The sequence below is a fragment of the Salvia splendens genome, chromosome 19 (assembly GCF_004379255.2).
Source record: "Salvia splendens isolate huo1 chromosome 19, SspV2, whole genome shotgun sequence".
NCBI classification, from domain to species: domain Eukaryota; kingdom Viridiplantae; phylum Streptophyta; class Magnoliopsida; order Lamiales; family Lamiaceae; genus Salvia; species Salvia splendens.
In genome coordinates this window covers 22476158-22491536 of record NC_056050.1, presented here as the reverse complement: position 1 = coordinate 22491536, position 15379 = coordinate 22476158, and the positions used below count along the sequence as shown (strand labels likewise).

The window sequence follows — 15379 nt, the reverse complement described above, 5'->3', positions numbered from 1 at the left end:
TTTTGTGATTAATTGAGGAAATAGACAAGAATTACTTTATAATTACACAAGAATGAAGAATTTGAGAGGGGTCATGAAAGAGCAGTGAGTGAAAGCTTTGGCAATGAATTAGTATTACAAAACAATGCATATTCATTAAATGTGGAAAATAGAGAATTATTTTGGCAATATTCTTTCCTCAATCTGGAAGACTATCTTGGCAAGGCGCCATATTATAGAGAAAGGTATATACCATCTGCAACTACAGTGAAGCAATTGTATTGCGTTACTCATTTCACCAGTCAAACTTTAATTTATTACTCCATTATTCTAATTTCAGTATCAAATAAAATGAAATTTTGAAAATTTATAAATTACCCCAAATAATACGATTAATAGTTTCAATGATACATGGTGTTACATTATAAAGTATGCCACTATAAATTCCTACAAAATTGCATGAATCCTTATTGTTATATATAAACATATTCAACCCAATCCAATATTATGTCAATCAAATTTCCTTTTCTTGAATTGAATTTACAATTATTTATTGTCTACTTACATCGATTTGGACATAAATTAATCGACCTCAAAAGTAATTAAGTGGTTTTAATCAATTTTAATTATATTATTGCTTAATTATGCTGAAATAATTTAATTTTAATCTACAACTTTTTTTGAATTACTTAATTTTTATTTAATTATACAATTGTGATTTTCCATTTAATTTTATAATTGGAGATTTTAGTTTTCAATTAAATAATCAAGAATCTTATATCCATTTGAATAATTGAAAATTAAATATATTAAAATATCAAATAATTGTGTAATATTGCTGTTATACGACAATGTATATAGTACTATTAATTAGTACGTACATATACATCACTACATCATATAATAAAAATAATAATTAGAAAAAACACATTTAAAAATTGGTAAAAACTTAATCTTAAACTTAAACTAAAAAAATTATTTAAGTACCAATAAACTAATTTATTTCAAACATATTTATTGCTATTAATAGTTTATTTTTGTCTAACAAATTAAGTTCTAGTTTTCCTTTAGCCTATGGAGTGCTTTGGTTTGCTTAATTTTGGCACTTCTCTAATTTTGGAGTACATTGTGATTGTACTAATAACTTAATCATCGACACTCACACTATTAATTGGTTAGATCATATATAAATATATTAAATTAGTAAAATTTAAATAATAAATGATTTTAAAAGCGAGAAAAAAGAATTGAATAAACAAATAAGTAGAAAGAATAATAGTGTAAAATCATTTAAACATTTTCGAGTATTATATTATTAGTATTTCATAACCATATTAACTAAAATACCATGTTACGACTGTATGTATGAATTTAATTATTGATATTAAAAAAGAAAGGGACAGTAACTGACCATTCTATTTCTTGAGTTAAAATGCAGAAACAGTATTTGTCAAAAACTGCAGTGGCCATCACTGATTGAGAGCAAGGAGCATGAGCTTTGTATGGTGAAATCTTGTTCTTTGGGAAAGAAACAACTTTTTTGTTCATTTATTTACAGAAATTCAATTTTTTATTGATCATGTAGCATGTATTCAAATACAAGAGGATGAAGCAAATACTAGTCGACTGTTGATGAAGATGAGCTTCACCTCTGCAAAATTTTATAGGAACATAAAATTAAATATCGCAATTAATTTAGTTTTTAGCATTTTGGACAAAAACACCTCTAGTTAATATGGACAGTGATTTTCTTTTTTTACTAATACTATAGTATTATTTTTACGATTATTTCCATCTCTTTAAATCAATGTCTCTTTAACCTATTTTCATACTACTTTGATGCTTTCCTTCATCATTTAGTTCTCAATCAACAATGCATATTTTTGCAGTATTAGCATTTCCGATATTTAATTATTTAGAATTCTTCTAAAGGAAGTTAGTAATATTCCAATTTGTTACTGATTTATTTATGCCTAATGTAATTCCATAAAATGTAGTATATGATCGTAAATACTAGTATTTGTTTGTATGTATAATACATGCATAATTTAATTTGATCAACAGAGACTGAATTTCAGAATGCTCTCTAGTTTTACTTTTTGAGAATCTTAAATTTACAATAACGAAGCCCCTAAACTAGTACTACTACTACTAATTAAACATATGCTCCACATTACTTAATAATCACAGATAAAAAATTAGTGAGACATCATTCCCAAATAGATGACGTCATACATATAGATCTTTAATCAAATTTTATAAAGAAAATTAGAAAACACAGCTTTCAACAACTCATTCCAGCTACACATGCACAAACCGAACCGGAACACCGGTTAACCGGCGGTTCGGAACCGGTGGTTCATGAACCGGAACCGGCGCCGGCGGTTCAACGGTTTCAACGGTGGGATTCCGGCTAGGTCAGGCTAGGTGTGCAGAAAAATCAGCGGTTTCCGACGGTTCAGGTGCTTTTTCAGGTGGCAGAGCATAGGTGACAGTGTATAGGCCTGAAAACCGGTCAGAAACCGCCGGTTTTCGGCCAGAAACCGTGGACTGAACCGCCTGTTTTGGACTGAACAGCCGGTTCAGGCGGTAAACCGGCCGAATTTGAAATTTGAAATTTTTTTTTATTTCTTCAAATTTTACTTCTATAAATACCCTACTTTCCCCATCATTTTTCTCACCCCATTCTTGTGTTAACAAGGATTTCCTTCTCTCAATCTCAATTTCTCTATTCTCTCCTCATTCTCTCTAATTGCTCAAGTTGTTTGCTAGTTATTACTTACTACTATATTTGTGGTTGTGTTCGTAATTTACCATTTATTCAATACTCCATATTCCATACTACTTTCATTTTGCACTATGTCTTCTTCTCGTGGTGGACCGGGATGTGGTGATCAGGGCAAAGAAATTGCCCAAGATCAAAGTACTCGTCCCCCAAAATCAAGGCGACCTAGTCAACGAGAAGTTATGGAAGAGGTTTCCCGAGTGGCGGTTGAACGCATGCAAGTAAGTTCTAAAAAATAAAATTATTTTTACAATTCATAATTTCATAAGATTGAGTTTTTTAATTTTTTTTTTGTGTTCCTAATTAAAACTTCAACTTATATAATATTTATAGATAGAAGAAGATCATAGGATGACCATGCTACTCACTGAAATGCATCAAGGTGGGGGGAGGGGCGGTGGTAGTTCCCAACAAAAAGATGACCCACTAACACTACAAAAGCTTTGAAATCTGATATTTTTGTTAAACACTACAAGAAGGTCTCGGTGGTGATTCCAAGTACTCATGATCCGCACTCTCAAGAAGAGACATCGGCGTTTCATGCATATTGTAACTACTGTGATAAAGTCTACAAATTTGCGAGTGGTGAGGGATATGGCACCCTCCGTCGTCATTTGGTGACAAAGCATCCGGTAGAATGTGGCACTACCTTTACCCAAACATAACTAAACTTCCAACCCGGTGGCTCAGGTTCGTCAGGTACGCCTCTTTTTAAATATGATCAAAATTTTTTTGCTGAAGTTATGACTACATGGGCTGCAATGAAGCATTTTCTTTTTTAATGTTTATGATGACAAAAAATTTGAGGTTACTATGCAAAGTGGTTTGAACGTAGCTATCAAAAGAGTAGGTCGAATGACCGTTCAACAATCTACCGTTAGACAATGTTTGGAGAAAAAAGTTGAATTATCACGTTATTTACTAAACTTGGGATACAAAGTGAACATTTGCTCAAATGTATGGACTGATTGTTTTAACCGGCATTCATACATGGGCATTACGGTTCACTTTGTGGACAATAGTTGGACTTTGAACAAACTTTTAATTGGTTTTAGAGAATTTGAGACACCACACACTGCACCCGAAATTGCTTCTTTAATTATTCAAGTTTTGAATGAATCTCAATTATGCAATAAGATATTTTCTGTTGGTTTTGATAATGCAACTGCTAACACTGCAAGTATTAATGACTTGATTGCAGTTTGTGCTCCGGTCATTGGAGGTAAGTATTTTCATCAAAGATGCATATGTCATATTTTGAATTTATGTGTACAAGATGAGCTTGAATTATGGCAAAAGCACGTTAGACCTATTAGAGCTGCAGTTAGATTAATCCATCAAAAGCCACCTATTGACAAAGCTTGGAAGAAGTATTGCCATCAAAAGAATATAAGATATACGAATTTTACCATGGATGTGTCTCATAGATGGAATTCGACATATGATTGTCTGAATTCTACTTTGACGCATAAAGATTCTTTGTGTGATTTTTTAGAACCTATCCCGTTTCTGATTTATATCTTTCGCATAGTTGTCGGGATCACAGCTGGCTTTATTTAAATTGTTCAAATATTTCAAAAATGCAACTGTTGAATTATCGGGTGTTTATTATTGCACTGTTGTTCGTGTTTTAGAGCATTGCATGTATATATCACTTGGTTTTAAAACTGCGATGAAAATTGCTTACTCTTCACCTGAATTGATGTGTGTTTTATATTATATGATTGAGAAATGACTTAAGTATTTCAGTGAGATTCCAACGGTGTTTTTGATTGCAAAGGTCTTGGATCCAAAATGGAAATTAGCCGGTACCTCCAAGATTTTAGATTTTTATTATAACAATTTGAGTTCTATTGTTCTTGGTCCACTTAAAGCATTGCAATAGGATACCAGTGACGAATTCGGAGTAGACCTCTCAGAAACATTTCAAATAAACCTCCCGAACCGATCAATTATCCAACAAACCTTCGAGTTTAACTTGCGTGCTCTCTACACCGAATATGAAACCAAGTATAACAGTACCCACCAAGTCAGAAGATCTCCCTCTCCTCAACAATATAACTTTGGCTTCGCATTTCAAGCCGATTATGATGACCCCGACGTGCAATCCCAATTAGCCGACCTATACAGCTGCAACACCGGCGGAAGGTCGACCTCAGGTATGGTAAGTGAGTTAGATTTATATCTCTATTCACTCTTTTCCTTTGGTGATGAAGGTCCTACTCCTCCCGCCCAAATCGACGTCCTCGATTGGTGGGGAACACACAAGAAAGATTTTCTCATACTTGCGTCAATGGCCAATGAGATTTTTTCTGTTCCGGCTTCCACTGTCGCCGTCGAGTCCGCTTTTAGTGTTGGCTCACGTGTGTTGGATGAATCAAGAAGTAAGCTCTCCGCGAAAAATATGGAAGCCGTGATGTTACTTGATGATTGGGCCAAAGCTGACGTCAGAGAACAAGAAAATGATTGGGATGATCGTGAGGAGGGATCACAAGAAGAATTCACCGGGGATGAATCGTAGGCCAGTCGTCAACCGCCGGCCAAGCCAAATAGGTAAATAAGGTAAGAGAACTACGTGAGATTTGATTCCCTAATGCAAATGAGCATTGGGGATACGTAGGCACCTCAACTTAAATTTAAAATTTAAGTTGAGCTCAAGTCCTTTTTCTTTTATTTCTTTTTTTTCCCATTTGTTCTAGTTAAAAATATGCAAATACAATTAAATATTCTAGTCGATGAAGTAGATTTCTCTATAAGGCTAAATTCGGGAAACTTTTGACAATTCTACTATAATTGTTGATTGTTAGACTAAACTCAACATTTAAGGTTGAATTGCTAAAGGTGTCCTCAATTTAGTTATGTAGAAAGATCTCCTTCGCCGACTAAGAGTATATATACTATTTATTGTTCAAAACTCCAATTTTTTTTGTAATTTGTAATTAGTTTCGTTGTAGTTGTAGACTATTAGTCTCGTTGTATTTAAATTTTTGTTTAAGACTTCAAGTTTTTTGTGATTTGTAATTATTATAACTTGTAATCTCAATAAAATTGCAACTTTCATCGTGTTTTTTTTTTAATTTTATTTAGGCACATTTCATAGATAAACAAATAAAAAATGTAAAAAAAAATTACGAACCACCGAACCGGCCCGGAACCGACGGTTCAGGCCAAAAACCGGCAGTTTTGTGAACCGGAACCGCCGGGACCTTTGGCGGGCAGGTTCCGGTTCATGGTAATGCTGAACCGTGAACCGCCGGTTCATGAACCGGAACCAGCGGTTTCGACCCGTGTGCATGCCTAATTACAGCATCCAATTTATTGAAGGTGCCACTTGCATATTCAAAATGAGAACTGAGAACTAAGAGGTGTATACATAATTAAATTACAAATTAAGGTATAGTCTTTATAAGTTAATAGATATAATCAAATGAAAATTCAATATATTGTATAAATTACAAATTATAATCTGGACAGTTAGATTTCAAGATTTGATATCAACAGAAAATGTCACCACAACGTCAACATTGTCAGCCGATTAACGTTTGTAGACATTTTCTATTGACGGTATTTGTCATCTGTTGACATTAAATTTTGAAATTTAACAGTTCAGATCAGAGTTTGGAGTTTGTATGAAAGATGCAATTTTCATTTTATCATTACCTGGTAAACTTATAGTGAATGATAATAGTATTTAAAAAAATTGTTTATACTAAAGTGTCTTATGAGTTTTGGGATATGATTTCATTGCGGTTCTTTCAATTTTTGTAAAAATATTATATAAACTAAGTGTTGTGATATTATTAATTTTTTAAAATTTCAATATAGACTTGTTTATATTTCTGGTTCTGTCACTAGCTGCTCAATTGACTCTTGAGTCAAATAAATAGCCATAATACACTTTATTCCCTACAATTTTCAACTATTTGCACTTCACATCATTCTGGCATATGCACTTGATTGCGATAAGTTACCAAAACAAAATTAATAAATGAAGTAGCTAGTTTGAGAATTAATGGAGTAGTTCATTGTCGCCTATCTCCACTTCCATCAACAAAATATTTTCAGCTAAAACACACACATATTGATGCATTATACGTGTTATTTTCTTCCTAATGGATTAATATTTCTACATCATGTTCAATTCGCATTGTAGAAAATCATGAGATAATAATCAAGCATATAGTGACAAATTACCTAAAGATTGATGAAATAATGCGAGTCTAACTTTGATGTACATTTACAAAACTTTAGCATTAATCAGAACTAATTGTTATTCAATCATCGTGCACTCATTTGAATCAAATTTATTCTCCTATTAATGATAGGTCACTTTAAGCGTAAATACACATTCCACCTAGCCAAACTTCATTAAAGTAGATAAAAATATGCACAAATATATTGAGAAAAAATAGATAAAACATGCAACAAAAGGAAATTAGATTTGAGTAAAGTAATTTTAAAGGAGAGACAAGAAGACTAGTATCCAAGATTCCTGTAAATTTTGAAACCAAGGATATGCATTCCCAGCGCATCCAGTTGTGGGGATGGGATAATCGAATGCTATAAACAGCAAAGAAAATGGAAAATAAATATGCTCTTACCATCACATTATCGACGTTATTTCTAAAACTATCCGGTTTCAATCTCTTCAACACATCAGCATTCTTGAATTATTACAGAAGATCTCCAATCTTCTGCAATTTGATTCGACATATTCGAGCATCACTCTGCCAGTGAAGTTTTCCACGCCTCCCTCCTATGGGATGGTATATCTTCTCAAGAGATCTGAAGTTTCTACCTCCTGCATCAATTGTGTTAGTCATCATCATCTCATCATATTTCACTCGAGGAATTTCCATTCCAAAGGCTCTTACACGTATCTGCTTCTGTAGAAACATCTCCATTCACATGTGTATCGTGCAACTTTCTGTTTTCCAGTAAGCCACCATTTTCACGTGGTAAACCAGACTTTGCAACTCTTTCTGTATGATTATTCAGGTGGCTTTTACAGTCTAGCTTAACACTTTTCTTTAGTGGCTGTTTTCCCAAAAAACCAGGACGGAAGAGTGGCTTACACTTTTCTGTGGAACTTCCTCCATCTGCTTTCTTCATGGAATTTATAGTATCAGAGGATGATGAGCCATTCCCCGGCCCAATATTTCCATTATTAGATGTTGAACTAGCAGAGTGATCTTTATCTGAGATCTCACCGGCAGTAGTATCCCTGGTTGGGATACTACAAGTGTTGCTGTCTACATCATCTTTACAGTTCCCAACTGTAGTGGTGGGCACTTCAGTCAACTGTCTGGATGAACCCTGTTCGATATTGATTTCATTTCCACAATTCGCTTTAACATCAGAAGTAGATGAAGATGTCCCATAACTCTTCGCATCCACTTCTGTAGAAGAAGTATCAATCACTGAAGTGCTAGTGAGATATGTCCCACCATCATGATTTCCGGTGGAAGGGACCTCTTTTGGTGTGGTGGGCAACCCCTTGTTGTGAAGTTCAGCATCATTGACAATGGGCAAACTTAAGTCGGCTATTTTTGCGTCTCCTTTTGCATCTTCTGCACTTGATGAAATTTTTCCCCCAACATTGACCTGATACCCCAAACTATTTGAAGATGATTGCTCCAAATCGACATGACTGTCAGTGCATACTACATCAGGCGATGACTCAGCATGTTGTTTCGTGGAAGAAGAGCCCACTTCAGTTATTTTCACTTTCTCACTTTCTTCTTTCATCAGCAATTCAGTGGGAAGCAAGCATGATGGGCGAGCGTGTATTCTGTCAAAACAAGTGCAATGATGATATAATCGCACACCAATTAAGATGCTACTCAAATGATAACAAGTATTAACAAGCATGCAGAAGCAGAGCCCAAACCAATTATTTTAAGTCCTGTCTGAGGCAGGACCCTGAGGACAGCATAACTGCTAGGGTGGTGTTAGCAGTTTCCAGGGGCTCTGCTTGGGGATTCGAGCATACCCATTTGGAGGCATTTAAACAGCATATACACATAGATATATATTCACTTCACAAGGACTTCACATTTAGAGTCTTTAGAAACAAACAATCTAAACCCATAACTACCACCAAGAAACTTGAGGAGAATATTTATTAGATGAACTGTCTTATACATGATCTTGCTTCTCATCTTATTCAAAACCTTTTGTTAATCTTTATTAATCCTGTAAAATGATAGAATTACCTGCTGTACAAGAGCATATAGGCTCCCTGTGAAAGCACCTCATCCAAATCAACGCTAGCAACCTAAATAAGAAGACCAATATGCAAGTTCGATCATCTGATTATCTGACGAGCGAAACGAACAATGACATAGTCCAGCATGAAGATCAGAAACCGTTACCCTGCAATCATCAATTCTGTACCAGCTTCCACGGAAATCCTTAATATAACATATGTAATGGCCAAAATAAGATGCATTCAGCATGTCCACATGGACAATAACAGCATACAGCTTGTAAGTATCATTTCCATCTTCCAATTCACTCATGTATGGGCTAAGATCCAATGTCTCTGGGAAAGTCACCCTCTTATTAAGTTTCCCAAATCTTCCACTCTGCACAAGAAGGAGAGCTCAGACATAATACTGACACCATTACTCACATTTTAACTTATTTGACAAAAGGTAAAACATGGACAGATGTATAGGCCGACAACACAAGTATAAATGAACTTGCCACTATTGAAAGTCCTATGATACTGCATAAAGTGATGCTGAATATCAGTTTTATTCAAAATGAAAAAACCTCCTGAAAATTATCTTTTCATTATGGTGCTACTATTTTCTTATGGTGCTACTATTCTGATGAACATATTTAAGCATATTAAAAGCTTACGCTTCATCTTCTTCTACAGAATCAAGATATCAGGGGAAAGAGAATCAGCACAGTAGATGCAAAGACCAGACCTGGAATCTTTTCAAGGCAATTGTAAGAATGTTTGGTGCTCGGTGAACAGTAAGGTGCTTCCAAGCCATGACATACGCATTGCAACTGCAATGACAACTCATCCAGATTGGTCAAAAGTTGCAATGCCTATTATTAAGGAAATAGCATTTTTCATGTTATATAACTTGGTATCAACAATTACTTCGCTGAATTATATGGAACGACCCAGGCATCAGTAAAATAATAAAATGTGAGTCAAGTGGTTCAAATGAAAGCAATAGCCAACTATAAAAGGCAATAAAATAAGTGAAGTTCATTTTGGCAGATGGAGATACCAAAATAATGGATTAAAAGGTAGTTATATAATGCTAATCCAGCCACACACATACCCTGACATTGGCAGATGAAAGTATGAAACTGAAAGCACAAATGGCATAAGCAATAACTAGTGATAAATGTGCCCATTTAGACTGCTCAACGTGAATTTTAAATTCAAGATAAGATAATAGTATGACTGTTAAGAATAAATATTGCTATATAAATGTGAACTTGTGAATATAGCACTCACCCGTCACATTTATACATATTATCCCCATGAAGCTGCTCTTTGGCAGTAAATTGATCCAAACACTCCTCCAGAGATCCAGCATCCCCATGAATTTCAACAGTTAAATCCATCATATTTTCAAATTGGTTTGAAACGTTGTTGCATTCCCCGCATATAACCTGAAAGTGAACCAGATTAACCAAGCAATTCGACGCTGGATCTTTAGCATTTGAGGCAAACATCAGAAGAACTGAAAAGGAAAACACTTTACGCATGCTACCTGTGATCGAAGACGACCCCCAAATATATGTTGAACAAGGGTTGTCCCTTGATAGCTAGGATGAACTACCTTTTCTCCACCAAATTCATCAAGGCACACAGACTGCATTGTGTCAATGGCAAACCTGAAAAGCAACTGCATGTTACACTTAACCAACGTTAAAGAAAGCAAAGTTGTATGCCAAACTTCTTTTTTCCTTTTTTTTATTTGGGGGGGGGGGAGGCACAACCACATGTGGGACAAGTTATAATGACCTCATAAACTCATGGGCATCCTCCTGTTTCCCATATCCAAGATTACCACCTAAGTTAGGCAATCTTGAAAGAATGTTCATTGGAGAAAATGGATTATCACTTCGGCTAGCCCTTTCCATGTGCAATTGAAATTCACAAAGAAAGCACCAATCATCCCTTTGACCTGGATAACACATAGATGCAAAGGAAAGGTCAGAATCACCAACCAATAAATACAAGAAAAAAATGGGAAATACTGTGTTATTGTATTCATGAGAGAGAGAGTAAGAGAGAGGTTAAGAGAGGTAGTTACATTCTCTGCGGTGGCCTTTCTCCAACAAGTAGGCAACAAGTGGCCTGGTGTATGCGAGACACTGAAGAACCACATTAGCAAAGCAACTGCATAAAAGCAAGTGGATCAAAAATTATTGGTATTTGACATTTTATTTTAAGCATAATAGTCAGCTGGAGAACAGAATAATCCAGTACCTGTTTCCACAGTTAAGAAGTCCACAAGGAGGATAGCCTGGTTTGCCCCAAGTGAAAAATTCTAGAAATTCCTCATATGGGAAAAGTATCTGAAAAAAGAATGGTAATAGGAAATACATAGTATTAAATTATGTAAATACTAAAATAAAAGTTAGAAATCAGAAAATGAGGTGGTCAAATACTTTGTTTGAAGGTTTGTAAATCTTTGAGCTTCTGTCCAAAGGTGCTACTGAAGCTTTCTTTCCCCTCAAATTGGATTTTGGCATTGTATAGTTAGCTTTGTACAGTGACTTCATCTCTTCGCATCTTAACTTGTGCTCAGACCAGTGGGATTTTTGACAAGATAAAGAGCTGGAATTTTGGCAGGCATAATAATTATAAGCCTAATAACAGGGTGAGTATTAATAAATATTGATACATCATACTTGTAAATATGACCCAATTTCCGAGATTACACTGCATGAAAACAGAACCCTGTAATATCATCAGAGAAAATCCAATGCAGTAATGAAGTAGTTTTTTTGTGTCACTAGACCCTGTTTGCGATTTCAAACACATGGCCATAACTTTTTCTTGTGAACATCAACCTTAGCCAGACGAAGAATTTATGAAAGGTTAAATTTGAACTAAAAGAGTCGTGGATGTCTATTTCCACAAACTATGAAGTAGGCTCAATCTCTCAAGATAAACAACGAATCCAAATCGTTGATTTCAAATTTAGTGAACCAGTTCGATACAGTGTTGTTAAAATCGCGCCCCGAGCGCGCTTGGGTCGCGGGTCGCAAGGGCCGAGACCGACATCGCCCCGATGCGGCGGGGTCGTGCGAGATCCGTGGAGCGACGGTGGGGCGCGCCTGGGTCGGCTGGGTCGCCGTGGAGCGCCTGGGTCGGCTGGGTCGCCGTTGAGCCTAATTGAGAAACAAAGGCATCCATTCACTTTTTTTTACAGGAAGAGAGGAAGGAGAAGCAGAAACAGTTGTCGGTTTGATGGAAACGAGAAATCGATGTGAGTGTGGATAAATGGGAAATGGCTCACCTACACCGCGTTGCACTGGATAATTATTTCACGGTCTCCGTCAATCACTCTGCTCCACTGATTTAGTATACTTATTTAATTCTTTAAATATGAGTTCTAAAATATTTCTTAAAATATGAGTCAACTTTGCTAACAAAGACGTGTCATTTATTGTGCTGATCAGAGTCACAAACTATAGGGAGTATTATTTTTAAATCATTTCTTGTCATTTCTTTTTCTAATTACATGTTAGAAAGAAAAAAAAAAGTAAGAAAGGCATGCATGAGTTTCCTATAATTCATTTTTCATGTTTCGTGCGAGTATTCGCTTGGCCATGTGATATTTTATCTACATGCCAAATCAAGTTTGTTAGTTGGGTTTCGAGACCTAACTTAATTAACTAAGTTGATGCACTTGTGAGCAGTGTGATAGTAGTTTCCTATAATACTAATCATTATTCATTCCATAACATAGATAAAAGAATTAAAATAACTTGTGAAGGACTAATTATTTAACGCTTCACTTTTAAATGAATTAATTAATTTTTAATTCTTTTATCTATGTTATGGAAATGAGAAGGACTAATCAAAATAATTAATTCTTTTATCTATGTTATGGAATTGAAAATTCCTGATAATAGAAATAATGTTAGTAAATCGTCTATTTTCAATTTTTAAAAGTAAATAAATACTTATTCCGTTAGTACGCTTTACTAACAACATAAACGTTAACTATGCAATATAAATAAAATAGTTATTACATTTACGGTGTTTATTGCAGTAATAAAATTTAGTAGTGTGGATATATTGTGATGCGGTGTTTGAAATAAATTTAAATTGTAGAAATCATTTTTTCTCATTTTTTTCACTTTCTACAATATTATTTCAAATCAATGAACTTTTACTCTTATGGTAGGGAATTAGGGATTAGTGGAAAAAGAACTCAAATCTACTATTCATCTTTTTTTTACTAAATTTTTTAACATAGCAATTATAAACAATTTCCCAAAATTAAACGATGGTAGAGCTTCTGGAGCGTCGGAAGCAGTGTATCATACTAGAGGTAGCACAAGCACAAGAGAACAAGCCTCAAGCTCTATGCGTGCTTATACTTGTAGATAATGAAGATGACAGTGAAGATATTAATTTGGTCGTATCCGATGAAGGAGAAGAGAACTTACCTCTGAGTGATGATGATATTATTTAGTTAATTATTTTATGTTTTGCAACTTTTTTTGGAACTTTGATGATTTTTTATAATAAAATTCAGTTATTTAGTTATGTTATGTTGTTTAAAAATTTATATTTTTCGTCTAATCTTCTTTTTTTAATATGGAGTAATGATGTATGTAGATTTATTTGATGTGATAAACATTCAAGCAACAAACTTATAAAAGAGACACAAATATAATCATCATTCGGCTATTCTGGCGCCCCGATTCGTGGGTCTCTCGCCCCGTCGCCCCATCGCCCCGCGACCCGGGGTCCCCCCTCATCGCCCCGGGGCGCCCCGCGACCCTAACAACACTGGTTCGATAACATAATACAGATGAAACCATGCTAATAAGCACAAAAATAATTCTCAATGCAGCGTCTCACTGCATCGGATAACAATGGCATTCATAAAGCAATTATCAACATTAGATCATACTAAAAGGCTAATCGTTACGATCGCAACCAGTATATCATACTGTGCATTTTTTTCATTTTTTAGGGCTCTACAAAATAAAGATAGAAACTTTCTTCATTCTCCTTAACTAAGAACCAAGATAGCAAATTAATTTGATTCCTTTACGAGCTGAGGTCAAGAACCAGTAGAACTACAGTGCATTGAGCTGAGAAGCTAGTAACTTTCCAGATCACATACCTGCATTATGCGTTTATTGGTTGCTTCCTCTCTTTTCTAAATTAGTCTATAATCATCCTATCCCATTCAAGAAGTACAGCTTTTGGATTATTTCATACACAGACAAACCTCACACGTTTTTACCAAGGCATGATGGAGTATAAAGCAAGCCGTAATGTGTAAAAGGTAAAAAACCCAAAATTCCAAAACAAAATTCACATGCATAAATTACGGCAATTCACTGTTAAACATAAAATGAAGCAATTAAAAGCACAATTTAACATGTAATTACCAGTACTTGACCATCTTGCAGCCGGCGCACTGTTTCTTCGTGAGATTGCCGCACACGACGCAGGAATCAAAGCCCTCGGCAGCGCCGCCGGCCATAGTGTCCCTCTTCCGGCGATCCAAGGACGAATAATCGGCGGCGGAGGAATCGAAGCTGGAATCCACCACGAAGTACCTCGACGCCGTGTTCCGCACCAAATACAGCAGGCAGAAAAAGCCAACTGACGCCAACACTATGAATTGCAGGAACCAGTTAAGATCGGCCGCGACATGCATTTACAATATGCAATTTCCTCAGGATGAACTGATCTGATTGTAGATATCATTAATTCAATTACTGGGATTTAGGGTTTCTGTGGGGAGGAAGGGGGAAATTCAATTGAGTAATGATACTAAACTTTTAATTATGGAATTATAACAAAACCTTAATTAGTAATTAGCTCAGATTTTTGCTCTCTGACTAACGGTGCTGACTGTTGACGATGACTTTGTAAGGTCGTGAATTTTACGCCCAATTTAAGAAATTGTTGGGATGACTAAAACCTTGTTTTTTTCTCATTAGGAGTACCTTTTTTTACTTTCTATTTTATGCTTGAATATTATGTATTCTTCATAATTATTTATCCTTTCTTAATTATTTATTAGGATATTAGTCTTAAAAATCATAAATTTTAGACAAGTACTCCCTCCGTCCTCTATTAGAAGTCTCATTTATGGGCGGCACGAATTTTAAGAAAGGTTAAGAAAGTGGATGAAAAAAAGTTAGTAGAATAGAGTCTCACTTGTATATATTAATTTTAAATGAAATGTGAGTAGAATGAATTAGTAGAATGGTAAAAGTGAACCGAAACTCTTATTCGCGAACAGACTAAAATGGAAAAATATGACTCCTATTCGTGGAAGGTGTATTCTGTATGAATTATTTGAACATGGTCTTAAAAATAAAAAAATAAAAGTTTGCAGTTTTAATAGAAATTTTTTTGCCAACTTATTTCTACGT

At 35.1% G+C, this 15379-nt stretch overlaps 1 protein-coding gene across 3 annotated transcripts; it reads right to left on the bottom strand.

The window, feature by feature from the left end:
* Positions 1 to 7184: 7184 nt before the first annotated feature.
* Positions 7185 to 14785, bottom strand: LOC121779807 (ubiquitin carboxyl-terminal hydrolase 18-like). 3 transcript variants are annotated; one of them, XM_042177243.1, is made up of 12 exons: positions 14384 to 14785; positions 11414 to 11582; positions 11232 to 11320; positions 11056 to 11141; positions 10764 to 10926; positions 10510 to 10633; positions 10251 to 10408; positions 9703 to 9787; positions 9139 to 9351; positions 8980 to 9041; positions 7639 to 8555; positions 7185 to 7565 (listed from the first exon to the last, which is right to left on the bottom strand). In XM_042177243.1, coding segments are annotated over exons 1-12 (2340 nt in total). In that variant the 5' UTR covers positions 14656 to 14785; the 3' UTR covers positions 7185 to 7563. The 3 variants fall into 3 exon arrangements, with proteins under 3 accessions (XP_042033177.1, XP_042033176.1, XP_042033178.1); XM_042177242.1 differs by having other exon boundaries at positions 7185 to 8555; positions 14384 to 14784; XM_042177244.1 differs by lacking the exon at positions 14384 to 14785 and adding an exon at positions 11657 to 13499 and having other exon boundaries at positions 7185 to 8555.
* Positions 14786 to 15379: the final 594 nt, after the last annotated feature.